Source organism: Rhinolophus hipposideros (assembly GCF_964194185.1).
Source record: "Rhinolophus hipposideros genome assembly, chromosome: 5".
NCBI classification, from domain to species: Eukaryota; Metazoa; Chordata; class Mammalia; order Chiroptera; family Rhinolophidae; genus Rhinolophus; species Rhinolophus hipposideros.
The window spans coordinates 99,729,968-99,750,938 of NC_138051.1; the positions used below are offsets into that span (position 1 = coordinate 99,729,968).

General features: G+C 45.0%; 1 protein-coding gene across 5 annotated transcripts in view; it reads left to right on the forward strand.

The window, feature by feature from the left end:
* The window catches only part of PPP2R5C (protein phosphatase 2 regulatory subunit B'gamma), a 137,373-nt gene that overhangs the window by 28,837 nt on the left and 87,565 nt on the right, over positions 1-20,971 (forward strand). For 2 of the 5 annotated variants that reach the window (XM_081047814.1, XM_081047815.1), the window contains exon 1: positions 11,906-12,133. The exons of the other annotated variants lie outside the window; for them this stretch is intronic. In XM_081047814.1, the coding sequence (XP_080903940.1) occupies positions 12,040-12,133 (94 nt within the window). In that variant the 5' untranslated portion in view covers positions 11,906-12,039. Of the gene's footprint in view, positions 1-11,905; positions 12,134-20,971 lie in introns of those variants that run through there. 5 annotated transcript variants of the gene reach the window in all.

A 20,971-nucleotide genomic window follows, 5' to 3' on the forward strand; every position in this document is an offset into this window, starting at 1 on the left:
CCTCCACCACCATAGGGGCCAGAGCCTCTGCCTCCAAAGTTTCTTCCTTTCATGGGTCTAAACTTTGAAGATTGATTGTTGTAATTGCCAAAATCATTGTAGCTTCTGCCACCTCCATAACTGCTTCCATTGTTACCAAACCCATGAAAGCCTTCCCCACTGCCCCCATATCCTCACCACCACGACTGCCATCAAAGACACCTCGACCACTGAGGTTTCCTCCACGATCAAAGTTGTCATTCCCACCAAGACCACCGCCGAAGTTTCTGGAACCACTTTGACCTCTGGCTGGCTGAAGCACAGCCGTCTCCTGCTTAGATAGGGCTTTCCTTACGGCACAGTGGGGCCATTCCCAGGCTGGTTTCTGAATGACAGTCGTGTCTACAGGGTCATGGTCATCACAGGTCACCAAAGCAAAGCCTCCCTTCCTTCTTGCCACAGCCTCGGTCAGTCATGATTTCAATCACCCAGTGTTCCCACACTGTTCAAAGTCTCTCTTAGGCGATGTTCTCCAGCATCTTCTTGGATACAACAGAAGTCTTTTCTCAGTGAAGTGGGCACCAGGTCTTCGAGAATGTTCTTTCGACACAGCCTTTTCTGGCCCTTTAGCTTTTCCGTCCACCTGTGTGGCCTTACCTTCATGGCTGCGTCCACTCCTCTACGGTGGCATAGGTGACAATTCCAAAGCACCTGGACAGTCTGAGCGTCCCCATTGCTCAGGATGGCTCCTCAGACTCTTGTTGCTATTTCAAAGCTCAGACCTCTGGGATACCGGCCTCTCTGGGAGACTGACTCGACATGATGACCAGGAGGGGAGACTGATGGTGTGCTTATTCGGGGGTGTCCACTGACAGAACGCAGACTGTTGCTATTTTTATTGGGATCCTTTCAAATTTTAAAAACATCCAGGGATTCAAATATATGGTGATGGAAGGAGAACTGACTCTGGGTGGTGAACACACAATGGGATTTATAGACGATGTAATACAGAATTGTACACCTGAAATCTATGTAAATTTACTAACAATTGTCACCCCAATAAAATTAATTTAAAAAAAAAAAAAACATCCAGGGAGGTTGGATGTGTGCTGCATCTGTTTGTTCAAGGCCACTCTTGTTTCCTTTAGGGTGTTTTTAAGTTTTCCTTAGATGGCTGCATATTTCTTAGTAAGTGTATGCCCAGATATTGTCGTTAGTATACATGGGTCTTCTCTCCCATTATGTCTTCTAAATAGTTGCTAATTGTTTATATGAAGGCTGTTGATCTGTCTTTCACATCCTGCTCCCTTACTGAATTATCTCATTGTTTGTAGTAGTTCTTCAGTTGATTTTTCTGTTGTTCAGGTATCTAATTAGATCTGCACATAAAGACAATCTCATCTCTTTGTTCCTAATTCTCATTCCTCTGGTGTCTCTCTTGTGTTGACTGAAAGTTCCAGGAAGATGTTACGTATGGTGGTGCGAGTGGGAGTGTTTGTCTTGTTCCTGACTTTAATGGAAATAGAAGCATGATTTTTAACAGCTGTGTATTGTTCTAGTGTTTGGGAACCCACATTTTCAGCTGATGTAAACTGTGCTGTAGTGTAAACCTTTTGTTGTTGCTGTTCATATCTTTAAACCTTTCCTACAGCTGGATCTAAGGAAAGGAAGTCCTGGGTCAAAGACTGGACGTTTGTGGGAGCCCTGTAGATACTGCCCTGAGAGCTGGCACCAAACACACTTCCTTCCTTCCACCCAGAGCGTGTGAAATGCCTGCGTCACTTAAAAGCTTTACTCATCTGGTAATGGAGAAGGGCACTTCCTATTTTTATTTATTTATTTACCAGCGAAGCTGGTGAAATAAATCAGAGAAAGACAAGTGCCATATGATTGTGCTTATATGTGGAATCTGAAAGAACAAAACAGAACAGAAATGGACTCAGACAGAGAACAACTGTGTCTGAGTGGTGGTTGCCAGAGGGGACCGAGTGGGGGGAGGGGGCAGGCACAGTAGGTGAAGGGGATTAAGAGGTACAGACTTCAGTTATCCAGCACATGAGCTGCAGGGATTGAAGTGCAGCACAGGGAATGGAATCAGTGATATGATAACTTTGTGAGGTGACATGATGACTGGACTTACTGTGGTGGTCATTCTGTAGGGGACATAAATGTCGCATCACTGTGCCGTACACCTGAAACGCGTACAATATTGTGTGCCAACGATGTTTCAGTACATTTTTAAGTAAAGCTGAATGTCGTCTCCAGGCCCTGTGCATTCAAAGGTTTTTCTGAACTAGTCCCTTTGTTTAACATTTTTGGTCTGGAAGGCAGAAATGTTAAATGAAGAGATGACTCTTTGTAAGTGACTTATGGAAGGAGTAAATTCATTATGGGCTCCATTTCTGGAGGCATTCTCCCTGTTTGAGAAAAGAAAAGCCTGGCAGAAGTCAGAGTTATACCGGAGCAAGGTACCGGTAGGACGGAGTCACAGTTAACAGGAGACCCTGGCTGGGGAATTCTGAGCTGCTAAGTGTCGGGCCTTTTGCAAAAGAAGTTGCCACTTTGTTGTTGGGAGAATTTATTTGAATTTTTTAAAACTAGCTTTTGAATGGCTTAAAATTTTATATATCTTGCCCTCCTCTTGTGGAAATATAATACTTCAACCTCATTCAGCACAAGTTATTTTCTGATACAGTTGAAAGTTTTGCCACACACGTGGACAGTTTTTCTGCCTACGGATGAATTATGCATCTATTGAGGGTAGCTTTGCCTCCTGCGCATTAGTCGAAGAAGAACAGAAACGGAGAGAGACGTTGCCAGAGCGCCTGCTCTGACCCAGTGGGCTGAGGGACTGCCTGCACGGGCGTTTTCTTCTGCGGCCCACAAGTCTTGTCTCTTTCCATGTTCTGATTCCGTGGCTTCTCCTGCCACAGTCATGAGAGGGAGCAGTCCTGGGCTGGGTGAGGCCGGGGCCTGTTACCCGCAAATAGTCACTGACCCTCTGCGTAGTGCAGAGCATGATGAGATGGCCAGGACGATGATGGTGATCAAAAATAGCCCTTGCCCTCAGGGCACCAATGGACCCAGACCCCTGACCCCCGTCGGTGTCCAGTTCCAGCCCCTCTCGGCCGCATTCTGCCAGCAGCCGGGCAGCAGAGGTGCCACCAGTGCCGCTCGTGCAAATAACAGAGCTGGTCTCATGCCAGACGGCCTGAGCCCAACCATAGGCCATAGCCAGCCTGGCCCCTCCAGGGCACCCTCCTGTCCTCTCTCCTCAAGCCATAAACATGGCCGTTATACCAGGAGTCTCAGGCCTCTGCCTGTCACACTCTGCCAGCCCCCTCTGGGCAGAACCTGGGGTCCCAACTGGCAGCTGTAATCTCACATTGACTGTTTAGCCCAAGCCCTCCCCAAACCTCACCAGGATTTCTCCCAGCTCCTTACGTGCAGCTCATTCTCTCTCTCTCTCTCCTCTCTCTCTCTCTCTCTCTCTCTCTCTCTCTCTCTCTCTCTCTCTCTCTCTCTCCACACACACACACACAAACACACACACACACACACACACACAGCCCTTTCTTGGGACGCCCTCCTCTGTCCAATCCTTCTGGGCCCTGGCCTTTTCTCTGTGCTCTGCCTTCCCCAGAGGCAGCTGCCATGCCCTGCCGCTCTGTCTCCTCCAGTGTCTCCTGAAGCACCTGGTTCAAGCCTGCCTTGTTTTGTTTTTCATTGTGGTTAAACATACATTGCGTAATACTTATCACTTTAAGCACTTGTGAATGTACAGTTCAGGGGCATGAAATACACTGACAATGCAGCATGCCCGTCATCACCATGTGTTTACCACCCACCAAAACCCCGGGCCTATTAACACCTCCTCAGCCCCTGGCACCGCCATTCTACTTCCTGTCTCTCTGATTTCCACTCCCTAGGTCCCTCATGGCAGGGGAGTCACATAGAATTTGTCCTTTGTGACTGGCTTATTTCACGTAGCGTGAGGTCCTCCAGGTTCACCACGCTGTAGCACCTGTCAGAAGGCCCTTCCTTTTAAAGCCGAGGGACGTCCCATGTGTGGATGGACCACACCCCGTTTAGCTCATCCCTCAGCGGACACTGGGTTGCAGAACGCTGTTGCCTGGAGTGTCACCGAGGGCAGGCTCTGTCTGCATGTCTGTTCTTGGTGCCTTGTCGGGCATCTGCCAAGGGTCCAGGAAACGCGTTTGCTGGAAACTGCAGAGCCTCAGGCCTTCTGCCCATTCCTTCCTGGCCCTTCTGTTTCCACAGAATTGCTGTGGTGTCACCTCTTGTGGGGCGCCCGAACCGGCCCAGGCTCACTGCTCCCTCCAGCTCAGGTTCTTTGTAAAGCGGGGTGTGTCGCTGATAGTGGACACAAAAGCAGTCCGATCGATCTCGTGTGCTCGGTATACTTTGGGTACCTCCTCACACGAGGAAGGGCTGTGGGGACCTGCCTTGGCCTTAAAGGTTTTCCAGCCCGCGGCTCGGCTCGGGAGAACCAAGCCAGATCAGGCCCCATAGCGCTTTCCTCGCTGGCCTTTCCTGGGGACGAGCTCGTCCACCCTTTTCATCACTCAGGACTCGCTCATATCAACAGGGCAACAAGCGCCTGTCCCTTTGTCCTTGCTGTTGGCAGCTGAAGTCCCCTGGCAACCTTTGAACACAGCTGAATGCTAGGTATCTTTGATCTGCCTAAGGAAAAAGTCTATTTTAAACTGTAAGTGAGGCCAAATTTTTTAGGTTAGATTTTTACCAATGAAATATGTATCTCCATGCTCAGGTGGCTTCCACCTGAAGCAGTTGCAGCCCCCGTGCCTGCGGCTCAGGGGCCACCGTCCTCTAGGTCCAAAAAACAAATTTCTTTTAATGAAACAAACTGTAAAACTTCTTCATTAAAATAGGAACATATTTAATTTGCCTAAAACTTGCCTTGGGGATGTGAAAAATAAAACCTTCCGCTGAATTTAGAAATGGAAGTGTGGAAGTTTTATTCAGAAATGCTTCCTAGAAATAAAATCAGTGAGACGTATTTACAGGCTGTTTGTTTCTAAATAAAGAGCAAACCAAAGTAACAGAGGGACCAGAGAATAAAGAAAAATTCCTTTTTAAGCCTTCATTTTCCTGCAGTACAGAGGTGCTGGGATTATGGTGTCAGGGGGGTGGGGAACGCACTGAAGGTGGGGGCTGTTTGCCCGCTCCCGTCTGCGAGGTGCATTGCCTGAGCCCAAAAGACACCTGTGCAGTGTGACACAGCAGCAGGAAGAAGAGGAGCAGGAGGTCACAGACGGGATGTCTCCAGCGTGGGGCCACCTGGCAGGCAGGGAGGGCTGGTGACAGCCGCACCAGAGGGTGTGCTGGAAGACTGGACAGGCTCCTGTCTTCGAGGTGGGAGGCATTACTCTCCAGGTGACCTTAGGTGCTCCAGAGACGAGGTGTAAAGAGTAGTAGGGGGTTTGCAGGGTCAGAGGTGGGTGTCCATTGACTGCTGGCTTTGTCCGTTCTCTCAGTAAATTTGGCTGTGCACCTCTGCGCATGGCACTACCTACCTGGGGTAGTACTACCTGGGGGTCTGGGAGAGAGCCTTGGCTAGAGCAGGAGGAGGAAGACTTCCTGGAGGGTTCACCTAAGCAGAGGTCACTCAGTGGCTCCGCCACACCCCACACTGCAGGCGGAGGGCCCTTTCCGAAGTGCTAAAGTGTCCCCTGCTTCCTGCCGCCCTTAATGGCTGGACAGTGCCACGTGGTGGATCCTGCATGGGTCGCAGCTGCCCCCTCCTGAGCTCTCCTCAGCAGGATTGCATCCACCATCTGTGACATTTGCCTCTACTGCCACGCCAGGAGGTGGGGAGACCACATGTACCCCCTTTTACAGGTGAGGAAAGATCCAGCCCCAGGATTACTTCAGGTGGCCTCTCCCGGAGCAGAGATGAAAAACAACTTTCCCAGTGCCATGAAGGGCTGCGGTGTGAGCCTCTCCTGGTGCCATTTACTGAGTTGTTTCATCGGGGAGGGAGGTGCCCCCGACTAATGGAACCCTGCTTTCTCACGGAGCACACAGACTCCATGCAGAAGTAATCGACTTGCCGCCAAAGATTCAGACGTCCGTAAGGTTAAGTCGTCCATAACGGGATTCTTTGATTCTGTGAGAAGGGGAGTTGACAGCCGCTAACTTGTTGGTTCCATTTGTCATGCCTGACGTAGGCTAATTCTTGTTTGTGTGTTTTTATATACATGATCTTTCCGCATTGCGATAAATCATTTGTATCCTATTTCCTGGGCTCCCATCACAGCCCTTTCTCGGTTCCTTAGCCTGAGAGGCAGGGTTCATGAAGGATTCTCCCTGCTGTAACTTAATCTGTATGTCTGTTTTTAAATTGTTACTTTCAGTTTTCATGAAAGTATTATGTACTTATTTTAGCAATATTGAAAAATATAGAGAATTTTCAGAAAGAAAAACCATCTGTAGCCATAACACTCAGCCATGACTACTGTCAGTATTTTGGGAGTATTTATTTTTATGATTATACTTTTTCTGAAAAATTATACCTTTTCACTTATGTTTTCATTTTATAAATTTATAAACATTTTTGGTGAATGTAATATTTCACTTAATCCTTTTAAATTAAGGTAGTTTCTGGTATTTTAGAATCATAAATAAAAATGTGATGCAACTAAGAAGAATAAAATACATAGGAATTAACCAAGGAGGTGAAAGATTTGTACATGAAAACTACAAAACGTTGCTGAAAGACAATGTCTTTTATTATTAAGTCTTTAATGAAATTGGGGTCTTAAGAAGACCCTAGTAAATAGAAAGACATCTGTGTCCACGGATTGAAAGACTTAATACTGTTAAAACATCAGTATGATCTACAGATTCAATGCAATCCCTATCAAAATTCTAGGAATGTTGTTTCCAGAAATAGAAAAATCCATCCTAAATTCACATGGAATCTCAAGGGACCCTGATAGCCAAAGCAATCTTGAAAAACAGAGTTGGAGGTCTTACATTTCCTGCTTTCAAAATTTACTACAAAGCTACAGTAATCAAAATAGCATGATACTGGCATAAAGACAGACATATACACCAATAGAGCAGAATAGAGAGCCCCAAAATAACCATCACATGTATGATCAGATGGTTTTCAACAAGGATGCCATCCATTCAATGCGGAAAGGACAGTTCTCTTCGAGAAACGGTTTTGGGAAAACTGCAAAAGAATGAAGTTAGACCCTTTCTTACCTTACACAATATACAAAAATTAACTCAAAGTGGATCAAAGACCTAATTATAAGAGCTCGTACTATGAACGCTTAGAGGAAAACACAGAGGTAAAGGCTTCATGCATTTGCTCCTGACTTTTTGGATATGACACCAAAAGCACAGGCTGCCTGTTCAGAAACACACCTCCAAGTAAAAAGTGATAATAGGACTTCATCAGAATTTAAAACTGCTGTGCATCGAAAGGACACAATCGACAAAGTAAAAAGGCAACCCACAGAATGGAAAAAAATATTTGGAAATCATTTATCTGATAAGGGGTTCATATCCAGAATTTATAAAGAACTCTTGTAATTCAACAACAAGAAAACAAACGATCCTGTTAAAAAATGTGCGTAAGTCTTGAACGGACATTTCCCCAAGAAGGTGTACAAATGGCCAACAAGCACGTGAAAACAAGAACAACATCACTAATTAGGAAAACGCAAATTAAAACCACAGTAAGATACCACTTCCCACTCAGCAGGTTGCTACTATCAAAAATAATAACAAGCCTTGGTGAGGATGAAGCAAAACTAGAACCCTTGTGCACTGTTAGTGGGCATGTCAGATGGTGCTGCCTCAGTGGTAAACAGTATGGCAGGTCCTCAGAAAATTAGAACTAGAGCTGCCGCACGTTGCAGCCATTCCACTTCCCAGTATGTACCCAGAAGAATTGAAAGCAGGGACTTAGGTAGGTACTTGTACACCCACGATAGCAGCATTATTCACATTAGCCAAAAAGTGGAAGCCGCCCAGTGTCCATCAGGACTGGAACATGTGTGGTCCGTCCACACAGTGGATATGACTCAGCCTGAAAAAGGAAGGACATTCTGACACCTGCTACAACATGGATGGACCTGGAGGACATTACGCTGAGTGAAATCATCCAGTCACAGGAGGACAAATACCATATGATTTCACTTCTATGAGGTCCCTAGAGGAGTCAGATCCATAGAGACGGAAAACAGAATGGTGGTGCCAGGGGCTGGGGGAGGAGAGTGGGGAGTTAGTATTTATTGGAGTTTCAGTTTTGCAAGATGGAAAGAGTTCTGTGGAGGGTTGGGAGTGATGGCTGCACAACAGAGCGAATGTACTTAAGGCCACTGAACTGCACGCTTACAAATGGTTAAAGTGGTCGATTTTATGTTGTGTGTATTTCAGCACAATTTTTAAAAGTTAAAAAAATGTGATGCTCACTCATAGCTACTACATTTCTAGAATGGATTCCCAGAAGTAAAATTGCTTAAAGAATCTTGATACATATTACCAAATTATTTTCCAAAAGAATCGGAACAATTTATAGATTTGTTGGCAGGATTACACTATGCCTTTACCAGTATTGAGTAATTATTGTTTTTTTTTAATTATTGCTAATCTGACAGGCAAAGAAATACTTTCTCATGCAATTGTTGATCAGTTATAGTTCTTTAATATTAAATATTTAATATTAAATATTTATTATTTAATATTAAATAGTCTCACTTAAATATTGAGATCTCAGTTTTTTCCCTAATCAATGAAGTATATTATTAACTCCTTGTATTTATAGCATTTATATCCTTTTGTTTTTCGGAGGAAGCATACAGAAATTTGTAAATTTTTTTTTTTAAATGTTATTGGGGAATGTTGGGGAACAGTGTTTCTCCAGAGCCCATCAGCTGCAAGTCATTGCCCTTCAATCTAGTTGTGGAGGGCGTAACTCGGCTCCAAGTCCAGTCACTGTTTTCAATCTTAGTTGCAGGGGGCGCAGCCCACCATCCCATGTAGGAATTGAACCGGCAACCTTGTTCAGAGTTTTCTGTCTAACCAACTGAGCCATCTGGCCGCCCCTCTGGAAGCTCAGCGGCAGCTTATTGTCTTCAATCTATGTAGTTGTGGAGGGCGCAGCTGACTGGCCCATGTGGGAATTGAACCAGCAACCCTGTTTTTCAGAGCTCGCGCTCTAACCAACTGAGCCATCCAGCCACCCCTGTAAATTTTTTAATGTGAGTAATGTCCCTTAGGGGTTCAGTGTTTCAAAATATTCTTTTCTAGCTTGAGCATTGATACTCACTTCCCTTCTCTTCTAAAAGTTGTGGGGATTTCGGGTTGTCGTTTTGGTTTGTTTTTTTATTTAACTATTTAATGCCACTCAAATCTTATTTGGGGGTGGAGTTAAGACTTAAATTGACTTCCCCATATACAGCCAACCAGTTACCTAATTAATCTTCCCTTTCCATTGATTCGAGATTCATTCTTTATCATAATACTGCCCTTGTATAAATGTGTTTATCGGTTTGGGGGCTGTTAACTTCTACCCCGTCGACCTGCCTCTTAATACCACATCACACTAATCATTAATTCATGTGCTTTCTAGTGGGTAGGACTAGCCTTTCTCATTCTTCTTGCTTCTTGTCTTTCTAGGTGAACTTTAGGATTATTTTGTCAAGTACCCAGAAAAATAAAGAAACCTATGTGAATTTTGACTATAAACCAATTTGAAGAAGAATTAACACCAACATGTTTATAGTATTTATGCTTTCTGTTCAGAAACACACCTTATCTTTATTTGTTTAGGTCTTTTTTCCTTCTCCATATTATTGATTTGTTCATTTATATTTTAGAGTATGTTCCATTGGTGGTTTCCAGAGCCCAGTCTTTGAGTTCTCCAAAGAACTACTTGACATACATAAGGCTTCAGAAGAGCACGTGTGAATCACTAACAGAGTGGAGAGCCTTTGATCCGAGACCATTAGGAAAAGTACATCAGGAAGTGTCTTCACTTTTTCTTTGACTCCTAATCTGTGTATTTTACATAAAGACTCCAGGAGTCTTTCCCCCATATTTCTGCATCCAATTCATCAGCACAATCTAGGACAGATATATTTCCCATCTCATCTCAGAAGAAATACTAAATTATTTGAGGGCGGGTGTCTGTCTTTTTAAAGTACAGACCTGCAGTAAGCGTGTGCTTCTGGACCCATCGCCAAGCCCCTGCATGCCTCATCCCTAATGGCAGTTTACCTCTGAGCACATCGGGAATCACTCCCTAAGGGAGGAGGTGATGATAGGTCCTGGGGAGCCATCCTCCCCGGCATCTGACAAACCCCGATGGTCAGCAACCAGGATGGAAATTCACATCACCTGACTCCCAGCACACGCTGTTTTTGTTAAGCCATGTTTGCTGTTCAGATGGCAGAGGAGCCAAGCAGGTGTGAGGCCAGGTATGCTCAGGTGGTAGGAGCCCCCCTCACAGGGTGCCCACTCCCTGTTGCTTGTTACACATAATTCTGTGGCCAGCCATGGAATCCAGCAGCGTCCTTCAGGTCTGTGGAAAGAGGGGGCAGGATGGGATTTGGTTTGCTTTTACTTGTTTGTTTGATTAGGTTTGCTTTTACTTGTTTGTTCCTTTAATGGCCATTAATAACACAGTAAAAACTACATTCTTAGTAGTGAGGGAGGACTTAATAAGCACCCATGAACCATCGCAGCAGTTCACTCCTTCAGGGAGGTGGAAGCATGCCAGCCCACAGGTGGACTTGCTAGCCCAGTCGGGTTCCAGGTGTCTCTCACTACAGTGAATTAGGTTTTGTATCCTTGTGCACTGGGGCAAATGAGGTGGGGGGAGTTGTGTGACATTATAAAAAGAGAAGACATGGCTTGGACAGACGGAGTTGTGCATGTGAAAAGATGAGGAATTTCTTCAGTTTTACCTTCCAAAGAGATTTTTCTTAGAGTTTGTTTTTATCTGGAGCTCGGCATGACATTTATTTTTGTAGGGAATCACCAGTCCAAACCCCCACCCCCCATTCCCACTGCTGCCCCCAAGGGTACTTCAACTCAGAAATGATGTCTTCTTGGAACAGCTTTTCCATTAACCTTTTTTAAAGATAGGAAATTAAGATCTGAATAATAGATTTTAATACCAGCCCCATAAAAATAATTGAAATATATTTTAATTTAAAATTTTTCATTTAAACAAAGTATCTAATATGTTGACATCTTTAAGATACAAAAATAAACACTGAATTTTATTTTTATGGCCTTTTTCTAACTTCTGCTTTCTAGCTATTAAATTTAAAGGAGCTTCCATTTTCCGTGTAATTAATTTTTGTAAAATTTTTACTGAATTTTTCCAATAAAATTAGATCTGGAGAAAAACCGGTGTTTGAGAATTAGAAGTTTATAACTTGGTGGTAAGAGAGGTTGAACAAGAGTCCAAACTAATCAGTTGGAATTGTGGTATTTTTAGTAGTTTCTTTAAAAATAACAACAACAATAAAAAAAAAATCTGCATTGCCACAGTGCAAAATATGATACAGACATTAAAAGAATTAGAATAGAAAATAGGAAGTGGCCAGGTGGGTATGCAATACCATTGACTTTGGGGTACCGGTTAGGGAAATGCTGAAATTGAAAGTTCCCGTGGACATACACGCACACTTTTTTGGTAGCTCTGTCAGAATCATCTGTTTACAGTGTGTCTGGGGATGTGGTCTCAGTCCTGCCCCGTAAAAGATGGGGTCTTTGCCTGCAAGTTATTGAGAAATGAAGACAGCAGAAAGCCGGAAAATGCCCAGGCTTTCCATGCACGCTGACAGCCAAACAGAACGCTCTTTCCCGTTGCAGTTTTTTCAGTGTCATTTTAAGTTGCAGCTTCCAGCCAATGGGCGGGCTCCATGCCTGCTGACATCACGAACCAGCCAGTTCCCTCCAGCTGCCGCTTCAGTTTGTCTTTTTTTTTAAACTAAAATGGAGGCTGGTTTCTTGCCTTAAGGAGTCCATTGCCTTCCCCGCCGAGTCTAGATGTTGACATGTAATAAAGCGGGCAGCAGGATGGTGGTGGATGCGGCCAGCTCCAACGGGCCTTTCCAGCCCGTGGCCCTGCTCCACATTCGAGGTAAGTTATTGTGTCTCACTGAGTCGGCACCGTCTGTGGTAGTTAGTAAATGGCTATTGTGCTTCAGATAAGAAAAGCAGGACGTCCTTTCCAGCACAACGCATGCCATTTCGCTGCAGACTGGACCAGGGCAGGCTGGGCGTGTCACTGCAGTCTGGCATTTTACGAACTACTTACAGAATCTGAGGCTTGAGAGAGGCCTTGCATGCATAGTTCAAAGCTGGTTTTTCTGCTTTCTGCTCGTTCTCCCATCCCCCTTTCAGAGCTGTGCTGATGTCAAAGGATGTGAAGTCACTGCCCGGGGAAGGTATTGGGTGGGGGGAGGAGGGAGAGGCGGGCCGCGAGCTCCGGGCCAAGCTGTCCGTGCACGGAGTTTCTGTTACATCTGTGTTGTTGAATGCTGCAAAGCTGTCGTCGGGCACATGTCCCCAAATTAAAGATGAACTGCAGTCAGAAAATGTGCAGAAACGATTAGAAAAGAACTTCCTCTGAAAGGATTGTTTTCATACCTGCCATGGAGCCTAAAAGAGAAATAGACTCGTGCTTTGAAATACTGAAATCCATTGTGGGTCACAATTTCTGAAATGTTAGCGTTTTCATGGATTCCTAGGAAATATTTTGCATTTAAATTGGTTCTGTATTACTTTAAAATGTAACATGGCAACAAGTTTTCAATGTCTATATAGATTACTTTTAATAATTACAGTTTGCCTCTTACAGTTTATACATAATTTGGGTTAAAAACACAATTTACCTTAAAAACACAGTTACTACAGTAATTAATAGTTTTACTAAAATATAATTATCAGGGTAATAGTATACTTATTCTTAGTTGGTATTTTAAGTATTGGTTATGTAAATTTTTTGTTCAGAGTTGGGTGAAATAGAAAATGGAAGTTAAGCTTCATCAAATCACTTTAAAATTTACAATATCACAGCTGTGCCTCAACAAAACAGTTTTAACTGTCAGGATCTCCTTTAAAGATCTGTGTCAAGGAAGGGTGGGAGCAAGGTTCCTAGGTGACTAACAGTCTGCATGACTAAAATGCCCGACAGGATTTTTCAGATCCCAGGGTGGACCCAGGGAAGATGAAAGCACACGAATACCCAATCATTGAAATAAAACGGGTGTTGCTTTTCTCTCCAAACCACTTTACTGAGGCTAGTTGAGGTTAGTATCCACAGTGACCACGATGTAGGTCTGCCTGTGAATTCATTGTTTTTTGCAGTGCGCCCAGAAAAGGGCAAACATGGACCGACTAAGCCGAGCTTGTAGATATTTTGGCTGCAGGAACCACAGGCACAGACACAATGTAATTGTGTTTAGATTTAAGTTCTTAAACACTGGCTGACTAGTTGGCAGTAAGATTGAGTTTATTGCGTCAAAAATGAGTTTTCTCTCATTTTTTGTGAGAAAAAAACTCTCATTTTTGTGAGTTTTCTGATTTTATTAGACACTTGGGGTCCTAGTAGTTTTTTGAATTATGAATTTATTGTGAAATGGAATCATTTAACTTTATATCTTATACCACATTGATTTATTATTATTATTATTAATTCCAAGACCTCCTTGTGGCCGGTTTGGATTTTTTGCAGTTGGTTGGGTGATTGGTTGTTTGCTGTCTGATCTTGAAGGGGAAGGAGTGAACTGTGTTAACTTGATAAGGACTTGAATTTTTAAGAAGGGGTAACCTTTAGGGACCTAAAACTAATTTCTAATTCAAACAGTGGGGATAATTTCTAATTTCAAAACTCTAAGAACGCTTGATTTACTCATAAGGACTTTTTAAGAGAAAGCATGTTAATGTGAGGTTTAGCAAAATTTGTTGTATTTATATTGGCTTTTAGAGTCCTGATCACTTTAACATCCAGTTAGCCACTGTGCTGTGTCCATCGCTGAGGGTCATTAAGCCCTGCCCCAGAGGAGCTCAGGGTTAGGTGGGGAGACCCCCCAGGGGCCCTGGTGCAGGGGGACACACAGGAGGAGACAGCTCTGGCCAGGTGCTGGGAGAGCTGGGGCTGATGTAATGACGCTGGGAAGGGCTAGGAGGGGGAGGGGCAGCGCTGAAGGTGGCCTCCCTCTCTGGTGACACCATGGTTTCCACTTAGGGAGGAAGGGTCTTCCACATGGAAGGGAAAATAACCTGCCAAGGTCACACAGCCAAGTGGCGGGGCCAGGATCCAAACTCAGGCGATTTTGTTGTTTTGTTTGGATCTTTAAAAAAAAAACAAGCAAAAAACCTCATTTAAAATAGAAATTTGGGCTGTTTGTAGAACCTTTTGCCACAGGATTGTAATAGTGGTTTTTTCCAGGGCCTTATCAACATCCGTTTCAATGGCCTCTCGTATGACAGTTTTGTGCCCAGAGTCCATTTCTTCACTTATTCTGCAAATATCTGTCGAGTGCCTACCTCCTGGTGCCAAGCCGGTTCCTCCTAACTGGGAATGTGAAGCAAGCTTGCGCTAAGGCCCAGCTTTCCCAGAGTTTAGGGTCCCCTGGGGGGTGGGGAAGTCAAGTAAACAAATCAATACTATCCCTGAACTAGTAGTTCTAATTGGTTTGATACTTCTATTTAATAATCTAGAGTGTAATACAGTCAATTAGCATATTCTAAGAAAGTTCAAGTGCAGAAGGGACACACTGCTGAACCAGTGTAAGCTTTTCTGTCTGTAGGAGGGAGCGGCCCCTGGAACTCGATGGCTGTAAGTTTAGCTGGATGACTTAAGTCCTGAACTTGCAGCACAGTCCAAGAGAACTGTCTGATGGAGGAAATGTGCTCTCACTGCGGTGGCCCTGGCCACATGTGACTGTTGAGCACACGTGTGGCTAGCGCACGTGTACAGTTGAATTTTAAATCTTATTTTAAATAGTCACATGTTTAGTGGCTACTGTATTGCCAGCACAGCTCTGGCTGGGGACGGACAGTGTTTTTCAGTTTCTGGGCAGTCACTATTTTGGGCTGTGATGAAAGCAGCCATAGACAGTAAATAAGTGAAGGGACATGGCTGTGTCCCACTAAAGCTCTATTTACAAATGCAGATGACAGGCCAGGTTGGGCCCAGCGGCCACAGTGTATGGACCCCTGCTCTAGACTATTCCTTGAATTTTTTAATTGCCTATTAACAATAGTAACCTAGGTGTCTCATGGGCTTGCGTCTTCCCTCTACTTGATGGCCTGGTGGGGTTTCTGGAGTTGGGCCCTTACAGAGCTCATGCTCCCTTCCAGAGCTGGGTTTAAGGCAGGAATGCCAAGCCAAAAAGACTTTAATGGCCAGAGAGGAAGAGAGGGATGCGACCCTTTTCCAGCTGGCTTTTATTCTGGCCTCAAGAACGTTGCTAACTGCTCTAATCTTGTCCTGGTTGTTCAGCCAAGCCCACCCGGTGCTGGTGCTGGTGATGATGGTGACAAGTGTGTCTTTGAAAGACTGGTGGGGAGCCAGAGAGCAAATTACACTTTTTGTGCAAACCCATTCTTCTGGGAAGTGGAGTTCTGATTATAAAAAAGTTTGTTTTCTCACGAGTCTTCCTGAATCACCAATTCGATGAAAATCTTCACCTTTCCAGTAAAAATTTAGAGGAGACTGTGCAGGAAGGCTGAGTGGAAGTCAGACCCCATAATGTCACTTCCTGCTGCACGCAGCCTGGTGACTTAGCCAGGCTGTAACACAACCTGTACACACACACGTGGGCTCCTGGATGGAGAGCGTGCCATGTGGTGTGCAGTCAGTCAGAACCAGGGAGAACATGCCTGGGATTGTCCTCATTCCCCCAAGTTAGGAAGGAAACGTGTTTCAGTGATGACCAAAAATAAAAGATCCTTCCAGAGATCTGATCAGTGAGCCATTCCCTGAATACTGCGTCAGCTCACCTCAGATGACTTCACAAACACCTGTATGCTGTGTGATTGTCGCTCACTCTCTGTGAAGTGACTTTTTAGAAATGCACTTTTAAAGTTCACCTGTCGCAACCCTCTGTGTCAAGTTGTTTCTTTTGTATTCCTAAGGTGTGTGGAGGGGAAGGGGGGTACATGTTTGCGTAAAGCCTGAACACCTTACCTTGTTAGTCTGCCCTTGAACTTGGGTACAGTATCTATTCAGAGGTTTCTGATCATGATTCCTGCTGTGCTACCAAAGCTTAGCTGCTGGAATTTTTTCATTAAAATGTTAATTATGGAGAAAAAGGAGAGAAAATATGGTAGGGTTAGTAGTCAAGAAAAGGACGTGTGTTTCTAACCCTAGGAAAAGGCCAGACTCCTCACAGGCCAGTGGTTGGGGCACATCCCACTTGTGGTTCTGGGTCGCACATGGCAGGGGCTTGGCTCTGATCCTCCAGCACTGACTGGCCTGTCCTGCCAGCATCACTGCCTGGGAGCTGAGACGCAGTGGCCCGGTCACCACCAGGTCACGTGACCTCCCCACAGCCACCAGCATGTAAGGCCCAGGCCAGCGCCCCTACCCACTGCCTCCTGCGCCCGTTGCATGTCCCCGAGCGCTGCTAATGGCTGTCTGAGCACCTTCTGTGTGCTGGGCTAGGGCCAGTCTTCCCACCTCTGTGCTCTCTGATCGCCCAGTGCTGTGAGGCACATTTACTGCCTTTTTTTTCTGGAAGAGCCGAAACAGCCTCTTGCCCAGGGCCACAGAGAATGAATGAAACAGGAGTCAGCTCAGCCCTGTCCTCTGCCCCCTGTCAGGGTGTCAGGGATGATTGTAGAAGCTTCTGGGTCACGTGTACCTTCTGATTGTTACTGTTCTCTGTACTATGCCTGGAGTCCAAATGCATCTCAGGTTTAAATGAGAACTTGTGAAACTTCACTCGTGTGCTCGTGGTGTGAGGGGGAAATTGAAACTGCGCCATTTCACTTACTAGGTCTGCCAGGTATTCAGTGTTGGCTTCATTTTCTTGTGTCCTCCATGATCGTGAGCGTCCCTGGGAAGGCCGAGGTCAGCTGGGTGCTTCTGGTGACACCTGGCACCATCCTGAGTGTGAACTTTTATTTTCAATCCATTTTCAGTGGATTGAAAATAAAAGTTTCTGGAGGCCCGACTCCAGAAACCCCACCAAGCCATCAAGTAGAGGGAAGACACAAGCCCACGAGACACTTCACTCAATAAATAAGTGCAGGGACACTTAAAAGAGCGGGGGTCCATACACTGTGGCCACGGGGCCCAACCTGGCCTGCCATCTGCATTTGTAAATAGAGCTTTAGTGGACACTGCCATGTCCCTTCACTTATTTGCTGAGTGACCGCTCAGATAATAGTTCTTTGGTGTATTTCTTATCTAATGACTGCGTCACTCAGATAGTACTTGTCAGGCTCCTGAGAAGCTGTACACGGTACCTGGTTGAGAAAGTGGACACAGGTGACCACTCTGCTCTGGGCCTTGCTTCAGACTCAGTCTCCTCTTTCCTGTCACGTGGAAATGGTGCCATCAAGAATAACAGTCTTGGGGAACTCTAAAAGACGGCATAAACAGTTTCCATCACTAAGGTACTTACAAGTCTTGTAGGTCCTGAGACGTTGACTGAAGGTCAGGACTGACTGGTGCAGCAGGAGAAGTCGCGTTTTGGTTCAGTCCCTTCCTTGAATTATTCATAACTCAAAACCCTTCTGGTTTAAAAACCAACTAAAGAGATGTAATAGTGAAATACAGTGAGTTAATCTATGTCAGACCTTTGTTCTCAGAAAACCAAAATGAAACCTCTAGAGTGCACTCCTGACGTAATCGGAGAGTCGCGTACAGACACTGCTGCTGCGGAATTCCTGGTCATCCTCCCAGTGCGACAAAGGCGCTGTGATAGCGGGAGCTGTCCGCACTCTTGGGGATGGCAGACTGAAGTATTAAGGATAAAAAGATAACTGTAAAGGAAATACCCTGAAATAGGAACAGTTGCTGAATCTGGGGAAGAGGGTATACAGGTATTCATTCGGCTTCTATGTAGTTTTGAACTTTTTCATCATATTTGGGAGAAATACCTTGGAAACGTTCTGCCTTAGAAAAGAATGTGCAAAGGAAATGTAATTACTTAGAATTGTTTCCTAAATAGTGAGCAATGGTCTTTTATCTTGGAGTTTGGCTTTTCCTATGTTTTTCCTTTTGTTCCATTGTTGGCTGATTAGTGGCTGTCAGTGAAATAACCAGGCGAAGGCTTGGCCACCTGGATGGGGGAGGTCAGAACCCTGCAGCCTGGTTCCTGAGTGCCAGGTGTGTCCCCTGCGTGCTGGCACGGTCCCCTCCTTGCTAACTCACAGTGGCTGCATAGACCGCTGCACCAGTTTACCAAACGGTATTTTGTGGGTATACATCTTTTTTGATGTTTATTGGCATTTTTATTGGTCTTTTAAAGGGTAATGGCCTTTAAGGCACACTAAAGTAAAAGCAAGGTTCCCTCTGAACTTGAGAGGCAGGGTGCTTAGTGGTTAAGGGCGGGGGTCTGAAACCACGGGGCTGGGGTGAGATCCTGGCCCCACCCCACCCCACCCCAGGCTAGCTGAGCCCTCCTGGGCACGCTCCTCATGCTCTGTGCCTGGAAATGGGAATGAAATGGGAGTAAGATGACTGGCCTCTCTAGGTTTGATGAGGGTTAAATGAGTGAGGACATATAAATAAAGTGCTGGAAATGGTGCCGGTGGTGTGGGAAGACTCGAGGTGTCAGTGGTCGCTGTGGTAAATATCCCTATTTCTAGGTCGTATGTGGCACTGGGGAGCCCAGCATCTTAACCACCCCTGTTTCTTTTTCTACTGCTGTTTTTTTTCCTCTTGAAGCTCGTCTATAACCCCCTTCCCCACCCCACCCCCAAGCCTTTTCTCCTTTCACAGTTTGCTAGTCCCTGCACCCCCGGAAGAATCGGCCCCATCAGTCGTCCTGGAGTCTGCCATGTTCTGCTTGTAGGTTGTGTATGAAAGTCCCTAATGAGGGGATCCGGCCCCGGCGTCCCCGGCCCCGGCGTCGGTGTTCACCAAGCACTCTGACCCCTCAGTCTTTCCGTTCTCATGAGTCCCCTGTGTGAAGTAAAAGAAGAAATCAGCATTTATATACATTCCTGCCCCTGCCCATTTTAACTCTTGAAGAAGAGTTTAGCCTAACATTCAGAAAGAGAGTTCTTTAGTAGAAGTTAGAGACATTATCTGTGGTTAGTCCCAAGTAGGATGATGTCACTTGTCACTTCCTCTTAGTTGTTTTTAAATGCAGATGTTGCTTTCCTGGCATTAGCAATTTGACTTACAACGTTTTGCTGTCTTATTGTCAAATCCCATAACGTTAATCTCTTGAATTCCTTTTTTGTGTTGTGGTTTTTAAAATTGAGATAGTATTTGAAGTAAGTGGGATCGCAATTGTAACCTTACTGTTTTAAGTTCTAATGTATTTTTAATAGAATTTGAGTTATTAACACTGGTTAAGTTTTTCCGTCTCTTGGTCATTGATGCTTGTGAACTTTTAATGCAACGTTTGGATTTTTGTGTGCTGATTGTGTTGCTCATGAACAATGTGTTCTAATTACAGTATTTTGACTTATAAAGTTAGTGAGGCAAATAAGAATCTACTCTGGGGAACAAGCCCAGTTCTTCCTGAGTTGTTGGTCCCTAATTCTTGATGGTGAGCATGGTGTGCACATATGTTTACGGTTGTCCACAATGTCTGTACACACACAACTGGGAATTGGTTTTGTTCTCCTTTATGTAATAAGCCAAGCTTGTCGAGGGGTGTCATTTGATAACCACGTTCTCAGAACTCTGAAATTACGAAGCCATCCTCAGTCTTTACGTAGCGTGGCATTCACAAGTGTGGAGACCCTGACACCCTTTCCAGGGTTCTGCAAGGCCACACCTGTCTTCATGAGAACACCAAGACCTCATCTGCCTCTCTCACTGTGTGGCCGTTTGCCCTTGTGGTGCAAAGGCGTGGTGGTGACTCAAACCAGCTCTTTTCCTCAAGCAAGGCAGTGGTGTCCACATGGCAGTCACCCTGTGCTCCGCCACATATACTGGTTTGACGTCAGAATGACCTTGGTGAAGCATGGGAGGGCTCATTTGATTCCATTTCAGTCCTACGCACACCTTTCAACACAGTGTGATGAGTGCAGCGTTCACAGAGAGCCCTCTGCATGCTGGAGCATACTACTGTCCAAGGAAAATTGCGCAGTCGCTTGAGTTGCAAGCTGAACTAGCCACTTTTCTCAGGAACATCATTTTTACTGAAAGAACAAAAGGCATACAAACTGTGGTTGTTAAGGCTTTAATATTTGACAGCATTTCCTTGAAAAGAAATGAAGGGAAGCAAAAGAGACAGTTTTGTCGCCCATGATAAAATTCAAAGCAAGAATTTGAATTTTTAAGAACTTGAATGTGCCAGCGTGAGCTGGACAGCTGCCAGTGGTGAAGACTTCTGGTATTGTCAGCAAACGAGTTTCTTGACATGGACACTGGAAGGTCTGCATGACTCCACACACCAGCCCTATCCAAGTGAGCCATACACGCTGCTGTGAAACACGCGTGGGCAGAAGAGACGATCAAAGGGCAGGACACACCCGGGATTTTGGTGTAACTGAAACATCCACCAACACAGTTTCAGATTCCACATTGCAACTGATCTTTAAGAAACTACCTCTCGTTGGATGTTAGAGTAGAATCAAAGAAGAACATCCACAGTTTTTTTAAAAAGCCATTGAAATACCTCCCTTTTTCAACTAAACATCTCTGTATAAGGCTGGGCTTTTCTTCATAAACTTCAAACAAAACAACATATCAGACATTGACTACAGAAGCAAAAATGCAAGTCTGCCTGTCTTCTGCTAAGTCAGACACTAAAGAGATGTAAAAATGTAAAAGGCTGCCATT